We start from the raw sequence: 25,446 nt of genomic DNA, 5'->3' as shown, positions 1-25,446 counted from the left end.
TCTTGTTTTTTTTTAAAGGGAAATATGTTTTATTCTGGAATTTGGGGTAACAATGAAGGTGAGAAAGGTACTTGGATTGGGTTATCATACATGGCACTTGTGGGCTTCTCTGGCAGTAGCTTTCCTTTACTAACATACTTTAGGAGGGCTATGGTTGCCAGGTACACACTGCTAACGTGGTATGTACGAAGTATAGCCACTCCTTTCAAACGGCACAAGATACAACCATTCCACAGGTGTAGACACCTACACCTTACTTGCTTGCAAGAGAAACACCTCATTCCAAGTGAACTCCAGAAGGCATCCCATCAGTGGAGGAGGGGGGGGGGGGGGGGGAGAGCAGGTTATTCAGCACAACCTACGTAGCATTCGCATGGGGGGGGTGGAGGGGTAATTATCGGGGTTCTGGTTCCTCCATGGTCCCTTTGGTACAGCATCGAACCAGTGCCGACACCTAGGGCAGATATGTGGCAGTTGAGTGGATCATAGATGAGACCCTTGGCCATGATTGCCATTTATGCCCCTAATACTAATTATTCTGCATTTACGGACACTATCACGTTGACACTAGTACAGGATTTAAAAGCACTATGCCTCTGGGGGTGAAGAGATTTTAACTGCACCCATCATACCTACTAAGACAGATCTACACCCCCACTACCAGTAACATAAGGTATTTGAGCAACACAACATTTCCAACAGTGGATGGCTGGCTCGCGGACAATTATACAATTGACGGAGACTAATGCACACAGATGTAAGGGAGTAATCCTTTTACTCCTCTGGACACCAACTACACATAAGACTGGATTTAATGCTATGCAGTGATGCTCTCTGGCCCAAGGTGGTTGACTCAGAATACTTGGGCCGCACTCCCTCCAATCACTGCCCGCTCAGATTACTGCTGTTGTGGAGTGCGGGGTGCGTTTAAATATCTGGGGGTTAACATCTATCATGTGAAAGGAAACTGGTCAGAGGCAATCTAGTTGGGGTTCTTACAGCTACCTGTCAGCCCATGTATTTCTGAACCTGTCTACCACTGTTACCTCGGGGATGTGTGGCGATAGCCAAGATGCAGGTCCTTCCGAGATTATTGCACCTGTTCCCGTCTGTCTGTTATGTTCAAGACACCTGACATGATATGAAGCAATGGAAGAAAAAGGGTGGCGCTTGGCAAGACACAATATCCCATGGTAACAAGGGGTGTAAAAGTTCCAAATTATGCATTTTATTATGTGGGAGCTCAGCTGCAGTGCTCGATGAGATGGCGGAGAGACATAAATAATATAAATAGGGCAGACTTGTTCGAGGCATTAAAGAGTCCTACGGTCATCGATTGCCTAATGTATCCAGAGTTGATGTCCCCAAAGATGAACAAACAAGCTTGCAAAAGCGGCAGAAAACTGCTGGCACAACTATGTGCAGTTGTGGGTACACTCCTCCCTGTATGCGCAACCGCTGTCATTATAGAAGTTTTCCGAGCTGCCAACCATAATTTACACACACAATTGGAGGCTGTGGTTGGAAGCAAGAGTGTGCTCGTTGGGACATGTATAGGCTACACTCATTTCAAGACATACAGGGCACATATAGGGTAGGATCATGCCACTTTTTGACCTACAATGCCCCAGTGTTCAGATTGGGACAGATATGGGGTCACAACTAGTCAGAGCCCAGCAAATCGGAGAATCACAGTGTTTGTTGACCCACAGGCACAGTAGGAAAACAATTACTACCCCGTAAAACCCACTACTCCCAAAATCAAGTGGGTCCAGAGTTTGGGCCTAGACATATCAAACAAATAAATAATGACCTTTTCATTAGAATACATAGCAAGCATACTATTAGGGGGCAAGAAACACGAGGGTCAGAGGAGGGAGGAAATAAACAACAGACAGTGGGTAGAGTGGGGCAACACCAGAGAGGTGTGTGGGTAGGAGGGAGAGGCAAGGCACGGCGGGAGGAGGGCGGGAGGCGAGGAAGCAACATGCAGGCGCTGCGGGGAAGGCGAGCGGAGAAGCTCACCCTGCAGCGTATATACCGAATGTCCCCGTGGGCATCCTTGTAGTGCCCAAGGGGCAGATCGGGGAAAATCAAAGTACTGCATGAGGCTAGTTATGGCCGTCCTAACCTTTACATGTGGCCCGGGGTGAAAAGCAGAAGTGGGTTGCTATTTACTTGACACAAACATTCGGAAAGCTATTAAAAGGGGAAGCATTTATTTAGGAAAATAATCATAGAAAGCTTCCTGCAGCAACCATTTGAAACACCTTCAATTTTAAAGATATTGTGCAAAAACCATGTAAAAATATTCTCTTCAAAATTCAAAAACGTGTATTTCATTACCATTCAGAAGCATTTCACCTTAGTACATAAGATTTTATCACTGCATTGAGAGGTATTTGTTTAAGTGATCGTTTTCAAACATGAACATAGAAACATTCATCCCTCCACCTGAAAATAATATAATTAGTGGTGAAACCTAACAATAATGCCATTACTGATCCAAGAGGCTAGTTAGTTATCATGTGAAACCTCTGGGGGCCTAGCTTGTTGTTATACATGGAACAACATTATGGTTAATGAAATCAAACACAAACACACATCATGTAAGTTGCTCTGATACATGATAATGAAGAGGCAAAGTGAAAAACAAATAACCGAGGATCAAGCAAATTGGTCATGTGGGGAAATCAGGATTGATCCCAGGTTTTTGTATTTCACAGTGTGCACTTCCGCTATGAGATGAGTATCTCCTTCCCGCTTTCCTTTTACATCAAAAGTTAATGCTTTGTCTTCAATTATTGATGCATGAGGTGAGAGTGTGGGTGGCACACATAAGTTACATGAAGGGCTGGCTTGTTTTTAGTTTGAGGATCCAAGAGAACCTCCAGCTGAGCCAAGCTCAAGCTTGGTGCTACCCTTCAGTGCCTCATCCACCGCTATATCATAATGTCAATAAGGGGACAAAGGCATAGGAAGGACACGATTGGACTATCGGGCCATTTGGTGAAGCGGGGGTAACACATTTTTCCCTTCTCTGGAAAATGTTCAGAAAGAGATTACCCAAGAGCGCACAATGTGTCATAAAAGGAGGTCGAGCTTTAATAAAAAAAAATGTAAAATATGCCTTTTGGCTCTGAAAGTGTGACTCAGACTACTCTCGCCAAAGAAATGCTACTTTGCTGTGGAAGCTGCCCATACTTTAAACAGAGTACACAAGCAGCATTTTGTAGCAAAGTGGTAAAGCCAGAAAAATGTCAAGTGTCAAACTGCCATGGCAAAAACTTTTCCACTGTCTCATATTAAGAGGTGGATGTTTGGTGTTTGTGTCTGCCGCAAGCATGGTTCACGGTGCTGGGGTGATAATAGAGCTCACGGACTGCAATATAACTCCTGAACAAAATGCCTATCTGCTAAGCTTGATGTATAGATCAGAGAAAGATAAATATGTGCATACATTTGTAGACTGCCACTCATCCTGTTTAAACGGCGCATTGACTTGTCTTGGAAGCTGCCATTGCCACTAACATTAAGAGATATATGTAAATGGGCAACTGCTGAAGCTTATACTCTCACCCTGCTTGCCAGGCAGGGAGATAGGTTCCCCTTAAGGTCGATTTGGGACTCATACATCATAAAACTGGACATGATAACTGGTGAAAGGCCACTCTGAAGATCAAGAACATACTCTGTTCTGTCTTATACATATTAGCCAAAGACATGGTTGTCTGCTGGGTTGAATTTATGGGTGTGGCAGATCTGAGCTGCCTCTGCTGGGTTGATAAATAAAGGTCATGGACTGGAACATGGGCAGGTGCACTCTAGGCAGGAAAACCTAAAAAAGGACACAATGGGGAAAAAAAAGATCAGTCACTCTAGCTTGACTTGACTGCGAACCTGAGAAAGCATTAGAGATCTTATGTGAATGAAGGTGATTGATGACCAAACTTGTTGACACCAGGACAGCCCAATAAAATCTTGAGTTTCCAGACTTCTTGAAATTCTGGAATGTGTAAGAATTAGGAAAGCGGGTGGGAAAACCAAAGAACTACACTGACTAGTTTAATAGGACTGTATTCCCCGCTGGTAGTTTCTTCGGACAGGGGCAAACTGGATAAACTGAGAATTTCTCTGTAGCATAGAGATCAGCTACTGGAAAGCGACAAGTCTGGAATACCATCTAAATTGCTTGGCATTTGAGCTGCCATTCACTGGAAGTACGTGAAAAGTCAACTCTTCCTCATGTCTAGGTGGGATGCAACTGGAAACATGAAATTCTGCAAGAATAGGTTGTTTATGCTTGTTCAAAACAAAATAGCAGATGTTTACCCAGTTGATCACTGGAGGGTAGCAAGATGGGGAGAGAGTCTCAAAGAGAAAATGCTGCTTAATAAGACTGATGAAATGCATCATGTCTTCACACACTCACAGGCCAAGAGTTTCAAAGGACCAGGTACAAAGGCTGCATTGAGAAAAATCTGTTGCTATCTTTTGTGCAGTTTGAGCCTAAAGGTAGACATTCTTTCAAAGATGGTTGCTGCCTCAAAGAAAGAAGGCACGCAAAGACAAGACTGTAGTTTTCTTCCACTGTGGGGCTCGGATACCAACAAAGGGCTCAATAGTGATAAATAAGAGGAGCCTTCTGAACGCAAAAGGTCATGAGGCATTGTAACCTCTGAAAGCCTCTTGCAAGAATCACAGCACACAAGATCAAATGGTGGGTATTCATTTCAACCTGGTGCAAGAGGTAGCATCCGAATGGAGAAGTATAATAAGCAGCTAGAAATTACAGCACTGATTTTACAATTTAGGCTAGATTCATTATGTTGAAGGATTTCCCATCACAGAGATCCAAAATGGATTCCATGGCCTTAGATTCTTTGGGACTGATGCAGTAGTTGGTGTAAAACCTCGTATCGCTCCCTGGAACCTATTTTATGGCACCCATGAAATAACGTTTCTAGTGCAAGCTTCGGAGATGATGATCGATTATTTTTGATAATAGCAGAATGGTAAGGAACTGCAGGTTACAAGATGATGCCTGAAACAAAAGCTATGGTATTATTAAAAGGCAATTGAAACTCCTCTGTGGCAGTGGTGGCTGGTAACTTTTCAAAGTGGTGTGGCGTAAATGTTGGGGTAAGTTTAACTTAGTGATAGAGCATAGAGAGTAAAGGTGATGGATATTAGGGAGATTTGGGAGTGTTCTCCCTCAGAAAACAATTGAAAAAATCAGAGGAACTACCACCCCACAAAGCTAGAATTGACATATTTGCATCTCCACTCGTGTCTACACTGCACTACCATCCCTAAAATTGCCATCTTGATTGGACCATCAGATATTCACTAGACCATCCCTCACAAACTGCCCCCTTAGTGCATGCTCTGGATGAACACCCTAGAATGCCCTATGGCATGTAATTTCGAGTCAGCAATGGGCATTCAACCATACAATGCCCCTCCGGTGTGTCCTCTCTGGTCTGCACTCAATCATCACTCATGGAATGCCCGTCTGGTGTGTGGCCTTCCAGGAATCCACTGGACCATCACCTTTGGAAAGCCATCAGGTACCTCCTCTCTGGTCTGCACTCAACCATCACCCACAGTAGGCCCCATTTTGTGCCCTCTTAGGTCGCCGCTTGATCGTCTCTCATTAAATACCCCTCTGGTGTGCTCTCCAGTCCACAGCCCTCCTGCTGTCAGAGGAGATCAGATAGAAAAGGGGTCTATTTATAGAGAACCCTGAATCCGGCAAATGCAAAAACTTACAATTTAGTTTCTCTTTGTGGGGGGTGGAGTGAGGTGTGTTTTTAGCTATCGAAGCAGAGCAGGCATTTTATTGTTGAATCTCCATTTATTTTGAAGCCTGGGTTTTGACCGTGTACTATGTACATTCGAGGAAAAATAAAGAAGAAGGGTCATAACACAGTCCCTTCATAAGGAACGTTGTCTCTTGGAGGGAACACTTGATAGTATTACTAATAAACACATTGTTGTGAAACAGCAGTAGCTTCACCACAATTTGAAATTCATATATTTGCAACATTGCGAGCGCCTTGTGAAGGCCTTGCAGTAGAAGTTAATCATCATTGCTGGTTCCGGTCATGATTCCGGTAAAATTACAGACAAGCAAGGAAGGTTACTGGAGACGAATAATGGTAGGCCACAGCGTCTTGTTTTCATAAGCACTGGCACATAGCAATGACATATCTCGATCAGGTTCACACAATGGGAGCGCACAACATGGCGGCAGCGGGGGCAGGACTGGGGCATCTGCGGGTGAAAAACGGGGGCATCTAGGAACTGCTGGGCACCCATCCGAGCTGTCCGTGCGGGGAGGGAGCAACTAGGATCTTTACCAGGCCACAGCCCAGCACTACTAGGGTGCCACCCCATGCCCCAAACACGGCGGGCGCTTATCGGTCTTTCTCATATCTGGTACAACACGAAAGCTACCTTGATTCCCTAAAAAAGTAAACCAGAACAAATCCAACCCAGGGTCCTTTTCATTTGTAAAATATTGTCAGTAATAAAAACACATGTTGGCAAAGCCAATAGGCCAGGGTTTTCTATAGGGAACCTTAAAGATCTGCAGTGGGCAGTGGCGGCCGGCATGCTCGAGGTAGGGGGTCGCGGGTGGGGAATAAAACAATTAAAATAAAACGTGCCGGGGTACCGCACCGCCTCCGCTCCAGGCTGTACTGGTGCAGCGGCAACTGGGTCTGCGTATTCCTGCTGCAGGAAGCAGCCAGCAGGCAGCTTCCCTCCCCTACGCAAGCCAATCACAACGCTGGTAGGCACAGCAGGAGAGCGCCCCAGCCGGGACATTTTCTCTGCATAGAGAAAAAGGGAGAGTGGGCGGTCCTGCTCGAGGGCTACCCACAACACAACCGTGGGCAAGCCACTCCCCCGCTGCCCTCGAGCAGGACCACCCACCCGCCCGCCCCCAACCAGGCACAGAGGCACTTCTTGCTTTCTCGCAATGCGAGAAGGCAGAAACATAAATGGTAGTTTTTACCGTTTATTTTTCTGCCTTCTCGCACCACGAGAAAGCAGTGGGACGACGCCCCCACGCCCCAATGGGGGAGCCGTCACTGCTCTGTGGGTCAGCCAATGTTAGTGATGGTCCTGCTAAAAAAAACTCCACCTTCATCGAATATCTGTTGGCACATAAACATAGATTTTTTTGATTTCAAAGTATTTTATTTAAAAAAAAAAAAAATGTATAAGCAAAGACATTAGCCTTTCTGTTACAGGTTTAGCCATTTGTAGTTTGTACAGCAGTGTTGCTTTGGCTTGCTTGATGCAAGATTGGTAGACAAGTTAGTCCACCTACCGACCCGTAGGGCCATAGTAGCTGTGCTCAGTTACGTTCACTTTACCGCACATAAAGGGGGTCAGGGGGTGTGTCGCCGGGACGAATTGGCTTCATGGGGGTTCGTAAAAGTCTAGGTATGTGTCGAGTGATTTCCACATCCCCCTGGTTGCTGATCACCAGGGTGAGTTCTGTAGTACAATGTTGTCCGCACCTCTGAGGTGCGTAACCCAGTTGAACCAGCCTTTGTATGAGGTCTTACTTGTAGTATCTTTCTAATTGGCTAGGACCATTTTCACCGCCGCGGTCAGCAACAGGTCCAGTAGGTCTTTATCGTGCTTTGATCTTAGTTCTGCGGTCATAAATGCGGTGGCGAGGGAGGAGATTTCAGTTGTTAGCGTACAACCCAGTACCCTATTTATAAAACCAAAGATTTTCTCCCAGAATGTTTTGAGTGTTGGGTATTGGTAGATAAGGTGTGCTAGGTCCCCCTTTTCCTTGCTACAGTTCCAGCAAGGTGCATCGTCCCTGAGACCCAGTGAGCATAAGCGTGCAGGGCTCCAGAAAGCCTTATGGAGTAGCCAGAATTGTATTGCGTGAGGCAGAGGCCCATAGTGTTGCCAGTTCTTGTTCCTTAAGTGTGTTTTTGGATTGTTTTACCCAGTAGTTAATTGTCTTATCGTTAAGTTTGGTGGTTTTCGGGCGTAGGAGTTTGTAAAGGTGTGAGACCTGGTGTCCTAGTTTATTGATGTTTGCCATGTACTGGGAGATTGATGGTTGCGCGGGCGATAGTTTGATTTTGGACAGGGCCTTTTTGATTTTCAGAAAGTTGTAGAAATCAATGTCTGTTAGGTTATATCTAGACTTCAGTTCTGCGAACGTGGCGGGGTATGCCCCATCTTCTAGTTTGTATGGGTGGTAAATACCTTTCTCTATCCATGTGTCGAAGGCCAGGCATTTCCCTTTGTATAGAATCTTACTATTGGCCCAGAGTGACTCCAACTTAGAGCCCTTGATGCTGCACTCCATTTTCTAATCTATCTTTAGCAAGGCATTTTTGTGTCTTTAAAAATGGACCTAGAGGCATGATTATGCCTATTTGCTGTTAACAGCGCCAGGGGGTTTAGATTGTTCAGGATGGCCCCCTCTACTTGCAGCCAGGCCGGTGTGTATTCGTTATGGGGTGATATCCAGTAAGACCCCTGTTTTGCCAGAAATGCCATTTAGAATGTTCTGAAGTCTGCTAGGTTTACCCCTCCAAGTTTTTTCTCTAATCTTAGTTTTTTATGCTTATCCGTGCTTTCTTCCCTCGCCATAGGAATTTAGAGACCAGAATGTCTACCTTACGGTGAAAGTAATCTGTGAGTAGGAGTGGGAGTATGCTGGTCAAGTAGTTAATCATTGGGGTGATCAACATTTTGATCGTCTCAATTCTGCCCCACCACGTTATGAATTTTGGGGACCAGGAGTTTCTTTATCTTTTCTAGCAATAGTTTCTCGTTGTAGCCTAGTGTGCTCATCAGGTCACTCCCAAAGTGTATCCCTAGATATTTGATAAATCCTGTTTGCCAGACTAGACCTGACCCTCCTAGAATATCCCTGGTGCAGTGGATGTTTAGCGGTTTGCATTCTGATTCATCCCTGTTGAGCTTGTATCCTGAGTGCCTGGAGTATTCTCCTATGGTGTCTATCAGGGCCTCAATTGAGGTCTTCAGTTGCTCCTTTACGATTAGTATGTCATCCGCGTATGCGGCAAGTTTTATTTCAGCCCCATTAATATCGACCCCTTTTATTTTCGTGTTTATCTTGATGTCACGGATCAGGGGTTCCAGTGCCAGCAAGAATAGCGCAGGGGACAGTGGGCAGCCCTGTCTTGTGCCTCGTTGTAGTGTAAGTGGTTCAGAGAGTGACCCGTTAATGACAATACAGGCTTTTGGGCCCCCATACTGGGCCATCACCATTCGTATATACCCTTCCCCTAAGTTGAAGGATTGCATGCAGCGCTCCAGGAAGGTCCAGGAAACTCTATCAATGGCCTTCTCGGCATCAAGGGTAATAGTTACTGCTGGCTCTGCCTTTGTGGCCGTATGCTCCAGTATGTGGCAGAGAAGACGGGTATTGTTGTTAGACATCCAAGTACGTAGGAAACCCAACTGGGAGTTGCTTATTAGGTTGGGTAGGACAGAGCGGAGTCTGGTTGCTAAGATTTTTGCATATATTTTGCAGTCCACATTAATAAGGGATATGGGTCTGTAGTTTTTGGGAGCCAAATGGTCCTTACCCTCCTTTGGAGTGACTATTATGTTGGCTTCCGCCATGGATTGGGACACAGTCCCGCTATCTGCACAGTAGTTAAAGACCTTTTTCATGGTAGGTTTCAGCTGCTCTAGGAAGGTCTTGTAGAATGTGGCTGTGTACCCATCCGGCCTGGGGGCTTTGTTATCTTTCATTGATTTGGCCGCCATTTCAATCTCAGCGACGCTAATTTCTTGCCCTAATCTCAGTGCATCTTCACAGGTTAGCTGTGGAAGATCGTGTCTGTTAAGGTATTTTATGCATGCCTCTGTGTCCATGGTCTGGTCGTTTTTGTAGAGTTCCTGATAGAACACTTGAAAGGTCTTGAGGATGTCATTGTGTCGTGTGGGTTTTGTTGTTTGAATCTGTGATGGACGTGACGGGGGATGGCTGGCTGAGTTTGCTGCTCCGTCGGATCGGGGAAGATGATCACTGTTCCCGAGAGATACAACCAACAGTTAAGGCGCTAAAAGCACCTCTGCGTGTCGGAATGCTAGCTACAGCTGCTGATGCTAACGCAGTGACACCCGCGGCCAGAAAAAGGTAGAAATATCGTGAAAAGCTGAGCGCTACGAGCTCTGAGACAAGGGTGATGCGGCCAAACCAAAACCGAAACCTGGAAGTTAGTACGCTCCACCGCCATCGCCAACCAGCCGAGAAAGCCGGCGACCGAGAGACCAGCGACCAAGAAACACGGGACCGGTACCGAGCGGAGAAGGTGCGAGAGAAGAGGCTAGTCTGCGCAACAGCGGGCTCTGCATGAGGGGTCATAAAAGTCACATAAACATTGACAACCAAAGATTTTCATAAGTAGGTAAACCGAGAAAGCCGGCAACCGAGAGACCAGCGACCAAGAAATCCGGGAACGGTACCGAGCAGAGAAGGTGCGAGAGAAGAGGCTAGTCTGCGCAACAGCGGGCCCTGCATGAGGGGTCATAAAAGGCACATAAACATTGATAACCAAAGATTTTCATAAGTAGGTAAAACACAGTAGCATATAAACTGGAATTCTCATCAAGCATTAGAAATGCCAAAAGCTGGCCTCGTCAAACATGCACAGCTTATTATTATTATTTTACTTGGCTAACATATGCATTACACACAAAAGATGGCAAGAAAGTGTCTACGGAGCCCTGGTATCGAAGTACATTCCTGTTCAGAAAGCTGTGCAACTGTGATCAGACAAAATACCCTCACTCTCAGTGCAAGAGAGCCAGCATATGAAATGGGCCACTGACTTATGCTGTAGGTTATGGTGGAAGAAAGCAAAAAGTGAATGGTACCCGAGCAGACCAATGGATGAAAAGGGCTGACAAAAGTCCATGTATGCATGTTTACAGGTTAGTAATTTTTTTCTTATTCAAAAACATTAGGATGGATAGGCAGGTACAGTTATCTCTTGGCTATACCAAAAAATAAACTACTGGAAAGAGGAAACTCTAGATTTCAATAAATAAGCACTGACAAAACCAATAACTGACTTTTGTTTAGTGAACGGGACACAGGCATGTAACAGTGGGATAGATGTAGACAGACACAGTCATGCACACACTCATCAACTAGTACACAAACATGCACAGCAATACTGATTTAGGCAACAATGCGAAGACAACAGCAGAAAAGCCAAAACTCATACACATGGTGCCTTCTCCTTTACATCATCAATGTCCATGGACGCGGACATTAATGATGCAGAGGAACAGATCACGGAGTCTCAGATAAGACAGGAGACTTGAAACTATATACACATCATCATTTGGCCATATTTTCTCCTACCTTGATAGAAATACTATAGGCACTTTTTATATACACGTTTTTTAAAGCGGTCCATTGACATTCCTGCTATTCAGACAGAAAAACTACACCTCATGCCTTAAAAAGCCCATGTACTAACAGAATAAAGTAAAACACATGTTGGCTAGCGTTTCTATTTTGTTTTGGCATCAATAAAAATAGAAATACATGAATTGTAAAAAGGACTGTGCAAACTAATGAAGAATCAATGTTCACAGCAGCCAGTAGTATGTCGGAACTCGTTCTCAAGGATCTGAAGTAATATTTTCAGACCTACCGGAACTGTAGTGTAACTACAAGATGAGATGTAATTAATGATCTATGTAAAGAACTAAGTAATACACTGAGTGACTGCCTTGATTCCCATAGTACTAAGGTTCATTACTTTGTTATTTTTATAATGAAACGAGAAAATTATACGACCAATCTTGCACCTTGGTACCTCAAAGGATTGCTTATGTACCTGATTTGGGCAATACTGAGGACAGTTCTGCATAGCTAAAGCCCTTTACCTTGATCCTTAACATTTACACATGCACCAAACACTGAAAGATGTTTGAGTGAACAGAATAATGTGGTGCGGGGATATATAGATCAGTGAGGGTGCACAAATAATAACACTGATGAGGGAGATGGACAGGAGTATGTAAAAATCATGCCTTTATGAATTTTACTGTTTTTTGTTTTGCTGCTTTCAGCAGGTTGAAACTGTTTGTGTAGTTGACGTGTGTGTTGTAACAGCAGTTATGAGTACTGCATACTCCGTTCCCTGCCTCCTGCCCAACTAATACTTGTCTGATTAACCACAGCAGGGATCTAATGTTCAGCCTGTACTGATAACATATAACAGCATAAACATACAATAAATCCTTGTAAAATGAAAGGAGGGGCCACAGCCAGAGTGAGGAAAGTATTGGCCTCATTGTCCGACAAACATTCATCAGACAGCAGTCATTTTTTGGTACTTCAGAAAAAGAAAAGCAGACAGTGCTCTTCTTTCATCAAGGCAGTTTGAGACATGCAGGACAAGTCAAAGCAAATGACTTACAGCCATCATTGAGATGGGATAAACAAGCACATCTGTAAAAAAATGTGACAATGGCATGGAGTAATCCCATGCTAACAACACTACACGTGAACTCTACATATCATAACATTTCCTTGTAAACCACCAAACCCAAAGCTTCACATTTGTCAGCAGAAGGAATACATTTGCCGTGAAGCTCCATCACTGCTAAACTGAACTGGCAGTAACTCTTTATTCAACATGAACCCTTAGCACCACCTCAATAGGCACACACAGAAAGGCTATTTCCTCACCTAGGGCGTCCAGTGGTCCCAGAATTCTTAGAGCCAAATGAAATGTGGTATGGGACCCGATGAGTATCTGGAGATATTCCCACGCGCTGGCAGCCGGCCCACTCTGTGAAGAGAGGAGAGGCAGGTCACAGTCAAGAACAAGGACCAGCACTGGGAATTAGGACGTATGGTGGGATTGAATACGCGTGGAGTATGTGTGTGCCTGCGTGCAATCACACAGGGGCAAGCTGCAATGCACTCTTCACCTGTGATGTCGTACACCTTGCCATCCATCATGGCAAAGTAGGTGATCTTCAATCCCAGCATACTGGACTCAGCCCAGAAGTCCCCTTCCTCAGCAGGATGGCTCTTGCTGCACTCGGCACAGTAGCGAGCAGCCAGAGGGTCACGCTCCATCTCGAACCTCCTAGCATGGACAGGGAACAGCATGAAACAAAGATCGGGTTAGCCACTTGCTTACTTCCATTCCATCCTCTCTTCTTCCAATTATCACGATTTTAGTATCTTTAGCATGATAACTTTCCTAATTTTCACCCTACCAAACTACCTGCTACCACCACAGCAGGAGCAGTTTCCAATGTGTTGATAAAATACCACTTCCCTCGTCTTTCCATAAAAACCCTGGTAATGATTGTCTCCAGTTAGCGATGGGTTCACAAGAAACTGAGTGATTCTGTTTTCCAAGTGAAATACAAAACACCTACAGAAAGTTTGTATATTCCAAGCCAACATCAGGGTACCGTTGTGATTTACTTTTAATTGCACCCAACCCCAGACCAGGAACGCAAACTGTGGCTAAGAACCTTTCCATGATGGGTTGGGACCTTTTACGCGAGTCCTCAATTCCCTTATTTAAATGTAAAAATCCTTATAACTGTATCAGAAGCCAGTACACTACACAAGCATGCAAAAAATAGAAAGGTTCTGTGTGTACTACACTAGAACACAAAGGTTTGTGAAGGCAGGTAAACTTCAGTGTAATAGTGGCAGTCTTTTAACACCAGCGCCTGTCTGAACGAGTGCCAGTTAGCTGAACAACTAAGTGCTGAATCTCTTATTTTGCAACATTCGACAGTTAGCATATTATCACCACCTACTGGAGTACCTATGGTACTGGGTTCTAAACTTAAATGCATAAATCCCAATCACTGTGAGTGACCTCTAACCCAGAGTATAAAAATCATAAGTAGATACAGAAATGAAAACTGATAAAAAATAAATGAGGATTGTCTAGAGAAACTAAGAGCGAGGTAGTAGAAAATCTCCAGGCTCCTGCACAGGTGTAGTCCACTGTCTCTGAACTTAGATGAGAACGTACCAGTATGGGGAAATGGCACTGATACACTCGACCAGAAAGAAACATAGGCTGGGGAGGGAGTTCTTGCCTAACGCAAGTAAGAAGTTGGACAAGACTAAATGGGGAAGATACAAAGGCAGATGTTTGGGAAAATAGAGAGCCACGAACTAGATAGTGCTGAAAAGCAAAATAAAAAGACAAGGAGAATGCACCCAGAGGAGCTAAGATCGGAAGTAGCCTGGCAAGAAAAGCCATTGCACAGAACGGAAATGTGCAGAGTAGGAGCACAAGCATTAGGGTGAAGCAGCAGGCAGAAGAGACACTGTATCTGAGTGCAATAGGAACAATTAAAAGAAACTAACAAATGATAGGCCTTTTGCAGACCTGGTACGGAACAGGAACCTGAAAAGGAAAATAGAAAGGATAAAGAATGGAGTGGAGTGAGTGATGAGGTCAAAAAGAAAAATACATGAGCGGGTAGGAAGGTAAAAGACAGGCATGAAACGGTAGAGTGTAGGAAAGGAATTAAAACAACAAAAATGACTTGAAGTGAATGACTAACATTTAAGGTACTGCACAAATAAAGACCGAAGATAAACATTCTCGTTTTCCACTCGAGGTTGTTATAATCCACATTTATTCTCTGCAGAATCCGACATCACTCCATATAGCTATATTCACGGTACAACTAGCATGGCAAAAACAGAGCACTGTAAGCATTGCGGCCGCTTGGACTGGTACCCTGTGCCCAGAAGTCACTGTGTTTTGCGAAAGGCTATGAAAAGCTGGTTTAGTAGCACAGAGGCTGGCACTGGGAATGTCTCTCCAGTGTGTTCTGCTCACTGCTGAAGGTATGCTCAGCTTGTTTCGTGTCACTGTGGCTCGAGCAGGGTATGTACTCAGAAGCCAGCGGGGACTGGACTCATGCCAGACTGGACACAGGTGCTCTAGAGAATGCCCACTGTGTGGGCAAAAGCCTTACACTCTGCAGTTGTTGGGTGCACAGGAGGTTGGGCATTCAGCTGTGCACCGCAGGTTTTGAATGCGCAGACGATTGCTGCAGCACCTGCCCAAAAGCTATGCGCACTGGTGTTTGCAGGGTGGGTGCAGGTGTAGGCCATAGACCAGGACCTGCAGCCAACCATTGCTCTACATGGCTGTATGCCTGCGTCACAGTTCATGAAAAATGCGAGGTTGGACAGAGGGCCAGGCCCTACACCCTACTTCCAATGTACATGAACAATGGCGGGAGCAGCAGGAGTTGGGTGTAGAGAAGGAATAATTAATATATTATATATATATATATATATATATATATATCCAAAAACAGTGTGCCCATGCACGGAATCGCACTCCAGCCACGTCGGTTTGAGGAAAACCTTTATTCGGGGAAAACTGCTGATGGCACAAGGAGTCAATAAAGTTCAAGGGTGGCGTCAGTTTCACGACGCGTTTCGGGCTCTTCCCTTCTTCCTGGTGAAACGCCACTGCAGCCATCCACACATGCGGTGATAGGTCCAATTTACCCTCCAATGGGCCAATCAAATGCACAGACCTCCCCAGATGGATTCTGGGATTTGCAGTGTGGATAAATCCTAATGCCTCAGTAGTCTTGCTGCATAATAAACATTTTTAGACCCTGTATGGGCCCCTCGTAACACCGGCAGTAAGCAATCCATCCCATAACGTGGCTTCAGAAAACTCGGCGAATTCCGAGCCTCCATGCCCCATACAATCAACCGGGTGGTGCGGCTTCCCGCGGCTGGGCGGCCGCGATTTACATCCAAAAACAGTGTGCCCATGCACGGAATCGCACTCCAGCCACGTCGGTTTGAGGAAAAGCTTTATTCGGGGAAAACTGCTGATGGCACAAGGAGTCAATAAAGTTCAAGGGTGGCGTCAGTTTCACGACGCGTTTCGGGCTCTTCCCTTCTTCCTGGTGAAACGCCACTGCAGCCATCCACACATGCGGTGATAGGTCCAATTTACCCTCCAATGGGCCAATCAAATGCACAGACCTCCCCAGATGGATTCTGGGATTTGCAGTGTGGATAAATCCTAATGCCTCAGTAGTCTTGCTGCATAATAAACATTTTTAGACCCTGTATGGGCCCCTCGTAACACCGGCAGTAAGCAATCCATCCCATAACGTGGCTTCAGAAAACTCGGCGAATTCCGAGCCTCCATGCCCCATACAATCAACCGGGTGGTGCGGCTTCCCGCGGCTGGGCGGCCGCGATTTACATCCAAAAACAGTGTGCCCATGCACGGAATCGCACTCCAGCCACGTCGGTTTGAGGAAAACCTTTATTCGGGGAAAACTGCTGATGGCACAAGGAGTCAATAAAGTTCAAGGGTGGCGTCAGTTTCACGACGCGTTTCGGGCTCTTCCCTTCTTCCTGGTGAAACGCCACTGCAGCCATCCACACATGCGGTGATAGGTCCAATTTACCCTCCAATGGGCCAATCAAATGCACAGACCTCCCCAGATGGATTCTGGGATTTGCAGTGTGGATAAATCCTAATGCCTCAGTAGTCTTGCTGCATAATAAACATTTTTAGACCCTGTATGGGCCCCTCGTAACACCGGCAGTAAGCAATCCATCCCATAACGTGGCTTCAGAAAACTCGGCGAATTCCGAGCCTCCATGCCCCATACAATCAACCGGGTGGTGCGGCTTCCCGCGGCTGGGCGGCCGCGATTTACATCCAAAAACAGTGTGCCCATGCACGGAATCGCACTCCAGCCACGTCGGTTTGAGGAAAACCTTTATTCGGGGAAAACTGCTGATGGCACAAGGAGTCAATAAAGTTCAAGGGTGGCGTCAGTTTCACGACGCGTTTCGGGCTCTTCCCTTCTTCCTGGTGAAACGCCACTGCAGCCATATATATATGATTCTTTTTCACATAATATTTACAATTGTTTAAAAAAAAAAAAACTCCGAAATGCTCTAATAATTTTTGCGCCATTATAGAAACTGCTTGGTATGTGCAATGCAACACATCCTGCAAGATTTCACCTCCCTAATCTCACCAAGAAACACTGCTAATCAGATAATCGGTATACAGAGTAATTGTAAAAACGTTTCCCCACCCAATAAGTTTCCATATGGTGTTAGTTAATTGGTGAATCTCAACTGGAAGTGAAATATACATGCACCACTTGCATTTTCCTTAATCATTCCTGGTTATATTGATTGGAAAAATATTCCTACATGGTTAGTATTTGATTCGATAAAGCTAAATCTTGAGAAATGTTGAGGCATCTTAATTGAATGCACTTCATTAATTCCAAGTGAATAGAGATGGAGCATATACAGTCCTTTTGTCTCATCCCATTCACTGGAAACTGACCAGACCATCTCGGCAGTGAAAGTTGCCTGCTATGTTACAACTTGTCTAGCTGCAGTGTTAACGGATTGGATGGCTGCCGCTTTAAGGAAACATGAAAAGCTGAGATCTGGGACACAGTGAACTCAAACAGCACATTTTGATCATGCTTTGCTCTCATTTGTGTCCCTGCTTGCTGCAAGGGGGCTGGTTACACACGTACTTGTGCTTGCCCTGGCATTTACTGCACATCATGGTGTTCATTGCCTCCTTCAGGTCATCCTGTAACTTGCTCAGCAGTTCAGTCATTGATTTGGCCAGCTCGCTCTCAGACATTCGCTTTCTGTGGGCGAAAACAACAATGGTTAGTGGTTACAGTGCACTGCTGCCCTTGTCCTGAATCCTTCTGAACCGGTGCTATGTAAAACAGACTACTTTAAAAGTGTTGGATACAAAAATAACATTGTCAAAAGGCAAACGAGCACTGGCAAAACCGATCGGTTTGAACATAGCAAGCTGAACCAAGGTCATTTTATATTTTTTAATATTTTTTATTGCAGGCTTATACCAGAAAATGAAAAAGAATAAAACATGAAAGGAGACTGATAAAAGACGAAAGAAAAAGTGCAATAAGTACAGCCTGTGTTTTTAGACTCGATAGGATAAATTTAAGCAAAGGTCAATCAGTGGGTTTTAATTTTTTATGCAAAACCCAGAGGGGACTTGGCACGTCTGATTTGGATTGATAATGAATTCCATATCGCGGACACCACCCCAAGATTTCTTCGGATGCAGCCTTGCTTGGGTGATATTTGATTTTCTGCAGGGAATGACAGCATTTAAAGGATAAGTAAAAACACATGTGTTTCAGACAGATCTGAGTTTCTTCCAGAGACAATTTGAATAAAACTGGGCCTGTACCAGCTGCCAAAAGTAACTGGGTAAAAATAAAAAACCTTGCTTACATTTTTTCACAACATGCAAAGCGGGTCTACCTTTACAAGATACTTAATGTGCCCAGCTACAGTGACATTCAAGCAGGTTTACGTGCCCAGTAATTTAACTTCACTGGGCAACAAAGGGGAGAAGCCATCAATACTAAATTCATCAAGCAATTAGTGTCCTGTTTAAGACTGACCAGTGTGCATTCTGTTTTCTTTGGATTTAGGATAGGGTTAGCGGACATCAAATCTAGTAGATAAATAGTAGGCATTTTGTTTTATAGCAAATAGATGTCTTTTTGATTGTGGTAATGTTCGTTTAAACCGGTGTGTCATCATATTGATGTATGGTCACCTACTGTTCCTCTATCAGTATTCTCAGAGGTCTATGAAGATATTGGACAGCATTAGTGCCAGTATCGATCCCCAGGAAACTGAGATAGTAACGGAATGTAGAGGCACGGTCTCACTCCCTACGTAGCCGGTGGTGTTTGTAACAAGTAAAAGCACCCTTTAAGAAGCACTGCTGGGAAGTGCTGATTTTTGTCGTAACAGGGAGATGCAAAGAGCTGGTTATATTTGTTTGGACATATTGCACAATTTCTAAATTAAGTTATGTTCATATGCAGAGTTTCTGTGTTGTGATGTATACACAACATGAATATTTACAGAATTAATGTGACTGTAGTAACTGACAGCACAGCGAAGAGATGGATAAAAGTAGTCAAGTATTCAAATGCAATGAAGTCAGCTGAAACTTGGTGTGCTGTCAGAGTCCAGAAGTGTAAGTCAGAGATTCCTTTACTAATTGAAACAAAAATGATTCAGTCCCACCCTTAGGAGTTAAAGTTTCAACCCTGCAAAATCAGGTTCTCTGCAGGAAAAGGCAAGTCAGATTACTACCCATTTTAAGATAATCAAAACTAACTTACCAGAGTCAAGTGAAGAGTCAGTGGAGTAAAAATGATTTACTCACAATTCTGGTCTTATGTCTTAAATAAGTTAGGTCTAATTGTCAAATCTAAAAAATGAAGCAAACTGTAATAATTGCTGCAGTCCTCAAAGCAGTGTGGTCATAGACAAAGATGGACACCCAATTCAGCAAGACTAAAACACAATGAGGGCAAAAAACGAGTGTCTGGGCAGTTGTGGTGATAAATGTGTTTGGAGAAGTCATGGGGGTTCTATAAAGTTAAAGGGAGCAAGATTTTGTAAAATATTCCGATTAGGTTGCAACAGTGCCTTTAGCAAGAATGTTTGTCAGTATGGGTGAAACGAAGAATTTCATGTGAAAAAATACAACATAATACGCTGCAAAAAAAGATTCTATAAAAAAAACAGCAACTCAAATGCAGACCAGACCGCTCATAAAGAGCGCCATACAAAAATCTTGACCTGACAACGTATTTACCCCTAAACATGCTAGAGCAGCAACTGGAATATAACATAACCAAATCCTAAAATATAGAGGGCTTCGACTTGACTGCATCTGGGAACTGAATACGAGTCAAAATGTTTATAGAGATATACTGGCAGTCTATATCTTAGAGTCCATGTTTTCAAAAAATATATGTTTTTGTAGTCTAGGGCGCGCTGGTCTCTCACGCATCCATTCTAACACTCTCCTGAGGCGGAAAGCCGGGAGCGCTGCTAATCGGTTTTTTTAAATTGTACAGTCCTGTGTTGTTTTTACTTACTTGCACTGACGCCAGGATTCCAGGCGGACTCTTGACCCCCTGACAGCCATTCTTGTCACTGCCACGGGGAATCCTCCCTCGCTGCCGCCATCATCAGCGAGCGAGCTAGCTCCGCCCACTTCGCCGGCCACGCCCCCCTCTCCAGGGTAAAAGGGCGCGCTGGTCTCTCACGCATCCATTCTAACACTCTCCTGAGGCGGAAAGCCGGGAGCGCTGCTAATCGTTTTTTTTAAATTGTACAGTCCTGTGTTGTTTTTACTTACTTGCACTGACGCCAGGATTCCAGGCGGACTCTTGACCCCCTGACAGCCATTCTTGTCACTGCCACGGGGAATCCTCCCTCGCTGCCGCCATCATCAGCGAGCGAGCTAGCTCCGCCCACTTCGCCGGCCACGCCCCCCTTTCTCTTTCTTCCTCCCCCTATAAAACAATGTGCATGGGCCGGAAGCGCAGCGGACGGGCGCAGCGGGCGCGACGATGGCGCGCCGAAGGCGCGCCTAAGGCAAGCCCGTCTGCGCCCGTCCGCGGACGTCCGGGGCTAGGGGCATGTCACTCTGCCCAATTATTCATCTATTCCCCCGCCCAACTCCGTAGCCTCCAGGGCCCATGGTCTCTATCAGCCACTACCTGTTCTCTTATTTCTTCTCTTGGCTTGTCTCCCACTCTTTCCCCCGCTACCCTTCCCCCTCACCATATCCCCTCTCCCCTCCCGGTGGATGATGCTAACTCTAGACTACCCAAAACCCTCTTGGTTTACTATTTAAACACCCGGTCTGCAGTAGCCCACTCGCATGAACTATCGGTGCTGCTAGACCTTCATGCACCAGATCTTCTCTTCTTAACAGAAACATGGTTTTGCGATGACTCTCTCCCCGTTCTATTGGCCACTCTCCCAGCCCCTTATTACGCTATACGTGCGGACCGCCATAACGGTAGAGCTGGGGGCGGCGTTGCGGTCATCACTCGAACTGACCTCCCCTTTCAAACTCTCTCCTTACCAGATATTGCCACTACGGAGTACCTGGCTATCCGTACCACTTCTATTACACCTCCTCTCACTTGCCTACTTATCTACCGTCCCCCTCAATCCCCCTTAGTGTTTCTCCCCGATTTTTTGGAAGTTGTGGCCACGATCTCAGTTAACAACTCTTCGGTTCTGCTCTTGGGTGATTTTAACTTTTGGCCCTCAGACCCCGCAGAATGTCCATCTTCAAAAGAATTCACAGACACCCTTCAATCTCTTAACTTTACACCTCATATTCATTCCCCTACCCACGTCAAGGGTCATATCCTAGACCAGATTTGGTCCTTGAACTGTCCCGTAGAGTCCCTATCCATTTCACCTTGTGCGTGGTCAGACCATCATTTGATCTCATTCGCTCTTCCCACTCATCCTCCGGCCAAGCCCCCACTTCCTAAGAACATCTGGGTTCGCGCTTGGGGCCGAGTAGACCCTGAAAACTTATCTTCCCTTCTCACCACCTCCTACCCCTCTCTTCAAGGTCTATCCACTCACTCCCAGTTCACGGCCATTGAACAGTGGCTTTCCTCTGGCTGTGACACCATTGCCCCTTTGAAACGGGTTACCTCAAAGCGGGAGAAGGACGCCAATCGGTGGTTTAATAAAGATCTTAAGGCCACCAAACTTGCGGTACGTCGAGCGGAGCGGGCCTGGAGGAGAAGCTACTGCCCCTCACTACGACTGGAGTTCATCAACATCTTGACCCTATATAAAAAGGCCATCTTGGCGGCCAAAACTACCTATTTCTCTTCTAAAATCCTCGCAGCTGAGAACCAATCGAGGGAAATCTTCTCGATTGTACACAACCTGGCATTCTCCGACAGAACCACTCTGAAGCCCACCCCCTCCCAGGAACTCTGTCACTCCCTAAACAATTTTTTTATTCAGAAAATCGTCACTATTAAAACCAATATCCCTCCCCCCTCTCCTACCTTTGTGGACCCCCAATTTCCTCCCCCCAAAGGACAACTCATCACCTTCCCCTCCTTAACTAAGGAATCCCTGACCTCCTTAATCCCTGTTGTCAAATCTGGCTCTCCGTTAGATCCCTGCCCTGCTCACATCCTTCGCCTCATCTTTTCTACTTGTCCAGACCCCCCCCTTCATTTTCTCAACAGTTCCCTTTCCCAGGGCGTGGTACCCAATCCGCTCAAAGCTGCAGTCATCGTGCCCATCCTGAAGAAGCCGGGTGCCGACCCCTCAGTCCCTGCCAATTTCCGCCCTATCTCTCTTCTGCCTTTCTTGGCGAAGGTGCTCGAACGCCATGTCACCTGCGCTCTGAGCTCCTTTGTAGAGAAGTACGGGGTCCTTGCCCCTCGCCAGGCCGGATTCCGCCCCGCACACTCTACGGAATCCGTAGTTCTTTCGGTCCTTGACAACCTCAGGGAGGGAATGGACACTAACCAGACCCAGGCCTTGGCTCTCCTCGATCTCTCAGCCGCTTTTGACACGGTCGATCATACCATCTTGCTTTCCCGTGTCAGGGCGGCGGGTATCGGGGGCACCGCGCTGGTATGGTTATCCTCCTTCCTGAGTGACCGCACCCAGGCAGTTCGCCTGGGTGATTTCTCGGCGGACTTTCGGAAAGTTCAGTGCGGGGTCCCTCAAGGCTCTTCTCTCTCACCTCTCTTGTTTAATCTTTACATTGCCCCTCTTATTTTTTCACTGCAGCAAATGGAGGTCACCGTATTTAATTATGCGGATGACCTCCAACTTGTCTTTAATCTGTCATCTTCTCCTGCCTCTATCCTTAACTTCCAATCTGTCATGATTCATATCCGGGACTGGATGAACCACAACCATCTGAAACTCAACCCAGACAAGACTGAGCTGGTGCTGACGGGTGGTCCATCCAGCCCCTGGTCTTCCTTGTTTTGGCCCCCTTCCCTAGGCCCTCCACCTGTCCCTTCTACCTCAGTAAAAACATTAGGCATTAAGCTCAATCCTCAACTCACTCTTCACTCCCAGGTTAGTTCTGTGGTCTCCTCTTCTTTTCTTTCTCTGCGCACTATACGCAAGGTGTCCCGTTTCTTTTCTTTTGACGCTCTGAAACTGATCACCCTGGCAATGGTCATCTCCCGCCTGGATTACGGCAACGCCTTATATGCAAGTATACCTGCATATAGCTTAAGGCGTCTGCAGCAGATCCAAAACCAGGCGGCGCGCTTGGTATTTAAACTACCAAAGTCCCACCATGTTACTCCCCTTCACAAGTCCCTACATTGGCTCCCTGTCCGCGCGCGTGTCCAGTTTAAGCTTGCTTCTATCACCTTCCAAGCACGACTGGGCACGGCCCCTGCTTTTATCTCATCTGAGATCGTTCCCTATGTTCCCTCCAGAGAACTGCGTTCATCTACCCAATCCTTTCTCACAGTCCCGCGGTTCCGGAGGAAGAAATGGGGAGGATCGAAATTTGCGACCCTTGCTCCTCTCTTCTGGAACTCCCTCCCTCTTGAGCTCAGAGCCTTAACTCTTTACCCGCAATTCCGGAAACAGCTCAAAGCTCATCTGTTCACTGAATTCTTTAATTAATCCATTACTGGTCTTTGCTTCTGCTTCCTTCGACTTTGCTTCGGCTTCCCCCGCCCAGATAACTGTTAGTTGCAGCGCCATGAAACCGCTGGTGTACGTGCGCTTTATAAATAATTTTAAACTCAAACTCAAACTAGTCTATCTTATTCATTTGAAACCAAACACTAGCTGTGTGCGGTCTTCGACAAAGAACATTTCTCAAACATGGAGATGAATTATGGATATGGCTGAGGCAGAGTGAGAGTACTAGTACCTTAAAGCCAAATTATTTTTTACATTTTTAATTACATATAATTAATCAAGGGTCATAAATAGATTAAGTCCAGATGTCTACATTGTGTACTCCAGTTCAGAAACCGAAGGATACTGTCATTTGTCATCTAGCAGGATGTCACATTTTCTTAGAAAAAAATAATTTCTGTAGTTTGAGTTATTTCTACTTTCAGAATTACTCAAATCAGGACGTCATGGTTATTGCCCTTTAATAGTTATCTGGGCTGTGAACGATACAGTTCCTGGAAGGTAGGCCCTAGGAAAAGAGTAATATGCCACCACTTTCACCAATGGGGTCTGACAAGTAAAATTTCAGCATGGTCACAGATTTCTGCATTGAGAGCAGTAGGTCTAGCCACGAGGTCTTAAATTAAGAGGATACTAATGTTAGACCATTTGAGTGTGCTCAATGGTAGTAGTTTTAGTGCTGCTGATGTGCTCCAAATGCTGTAAGCTTTTCTATGCAGAACGTGTTAAATGAAGTCTTTGCATTTTTCTGTTCAGAGCAGTACTGGTGGATTTGGTGTGGCCATTGACTGCTTTAAAAAGGGGTTTGACCAGACGTCTTGTGCATCATTTCCTACCTGGTGTAAGGAAGGAGCCTATAGATTCAAAGTGCTAAGGAATGTAGAGTTTCTTTTTAGGTTAGGCGAGAGACTGTTTTACCGGACTAGACAGCCTCGTGTAATAAAAATAATATCATACTTAAAACAAATGCATACTTATAGACATAGGAAGAGGGGCTTTGGGTAAGGCCATATCATCCATTGGTCTGTTCAACTGTCACAAGTTTTGCTTCGCCCACGAGAGTACACTGCATGGGGCAATGGTTCAGTCCACTTCAACCATTGGCTCTTTTGCACGGTGTGCAACAGCATTTTGTCAGTTTACATAGGGGCATCCGCCTAAAAAGAATTGCACCCGAGTGCCAGGCTTAGTATTAGTAGGTCAATACTTTACTTTGCAATGCTTCTTTCTTTCCATTTTTTAAACATTTTTCTTGTTTTGTGTTCAAACCAGGTTTCCACGCTAGATTATTTCAAAGACAAAAGTGCCTGGTCTTTGTATTAAAAATAAGATTTTCCTTGTTTTTGATTTTATTTTTTTGGCCATAAAATTGCAATAAAAAAATACTTAATCCTTGCACCACTTTGCTTGTATCAGACTTGTTGCCTTTACCAATGCTTGTCATGTTATACAATATTGTTATATGAATTTTGACTTAGGCAGTATGCTTAGGTTGGCTGTGGCAGAAATGGTGTTCGGGGGTTGATTAAGTATTAGCTGAGCGAGTCAACGAGGAAGTTTTTGAAGGAGTAAAACAGATTGGCTGATTTTTGCTACCATGGTGAATAGCTCTTATGTAGTGGAAGGCGAATGGTCTGCACAGTTGGGAGATTTGGGCACAGGAAGAGCAAGTAAGGAAGATGTTGAGTGATGTCATGGAAGCGAATGATATTTACAGTTTTGCCTTCCACGTCTGCTGCCTGCTGATTTTATGGTATGGGTTTGTTTCATTCTTCCCTTTCGATTTGTTGTGTTTTGTCTTAAGTAAAATTAACTAACATTTTTGAAAAAAATGGTGAGTGTTGCCTGTGATGCGTGTAGGTTTGAGGATTTGCTTCTTG

General features: G+C 45.2%; 1 protein-coding gene across 2 annotated transcripts in view; it reads right to left on the bottom strand.

Annotated features, from left to right (window-relative positions):
- The window catches only part of DNAJC14 (DnaJ heat shock protein family (Hsp40) member C14), a 77,652-nt gene that overhangs the window by 34,763 nt on the left and 17,443 nt on the right, over window positions 1–25,446 (bottom strand). For both annotated transcript variants that reach the window (XM_085600911.1, XM_085600912.1), the window contains exons 4-6: window positions 17,578–17,697; window positions 12,973–13,133; window positions 12,728–12,830 (exon numbers count right to left, since the gene is read on the bottom strand). In XM_085600911.1, the coding sequence (XP_085457037.1) occupies window positions 12,728–12,830; window positions 12,973–13,133; window positions 17,578–17,697 (384 nt within the window). The remainder of the gene's footprint in view (window positions 1–12,727; window positions 12,831–12,972; window positions 13,134–17,577; window positions 17,698–25,446) is intronic.

This window comes from Triturus cristatus, chromosome 4_2 (assembly GCF_964204655.1).
Source record: "Triturus cristatus chromosome 4_2, aTriCri1.1, whole genome shotgun sequence".
NCBI classification, from domain to species: Eukaryota; Metazoa; Chordata; class Amphibia; order Caudata; family Salamandridae; genus Triturus; species Triturus cristatus.
Note: the sequence above shows the minus strand (reverse complement) of the source record. Positions and strands in the feature narration are given on the sequence as shown.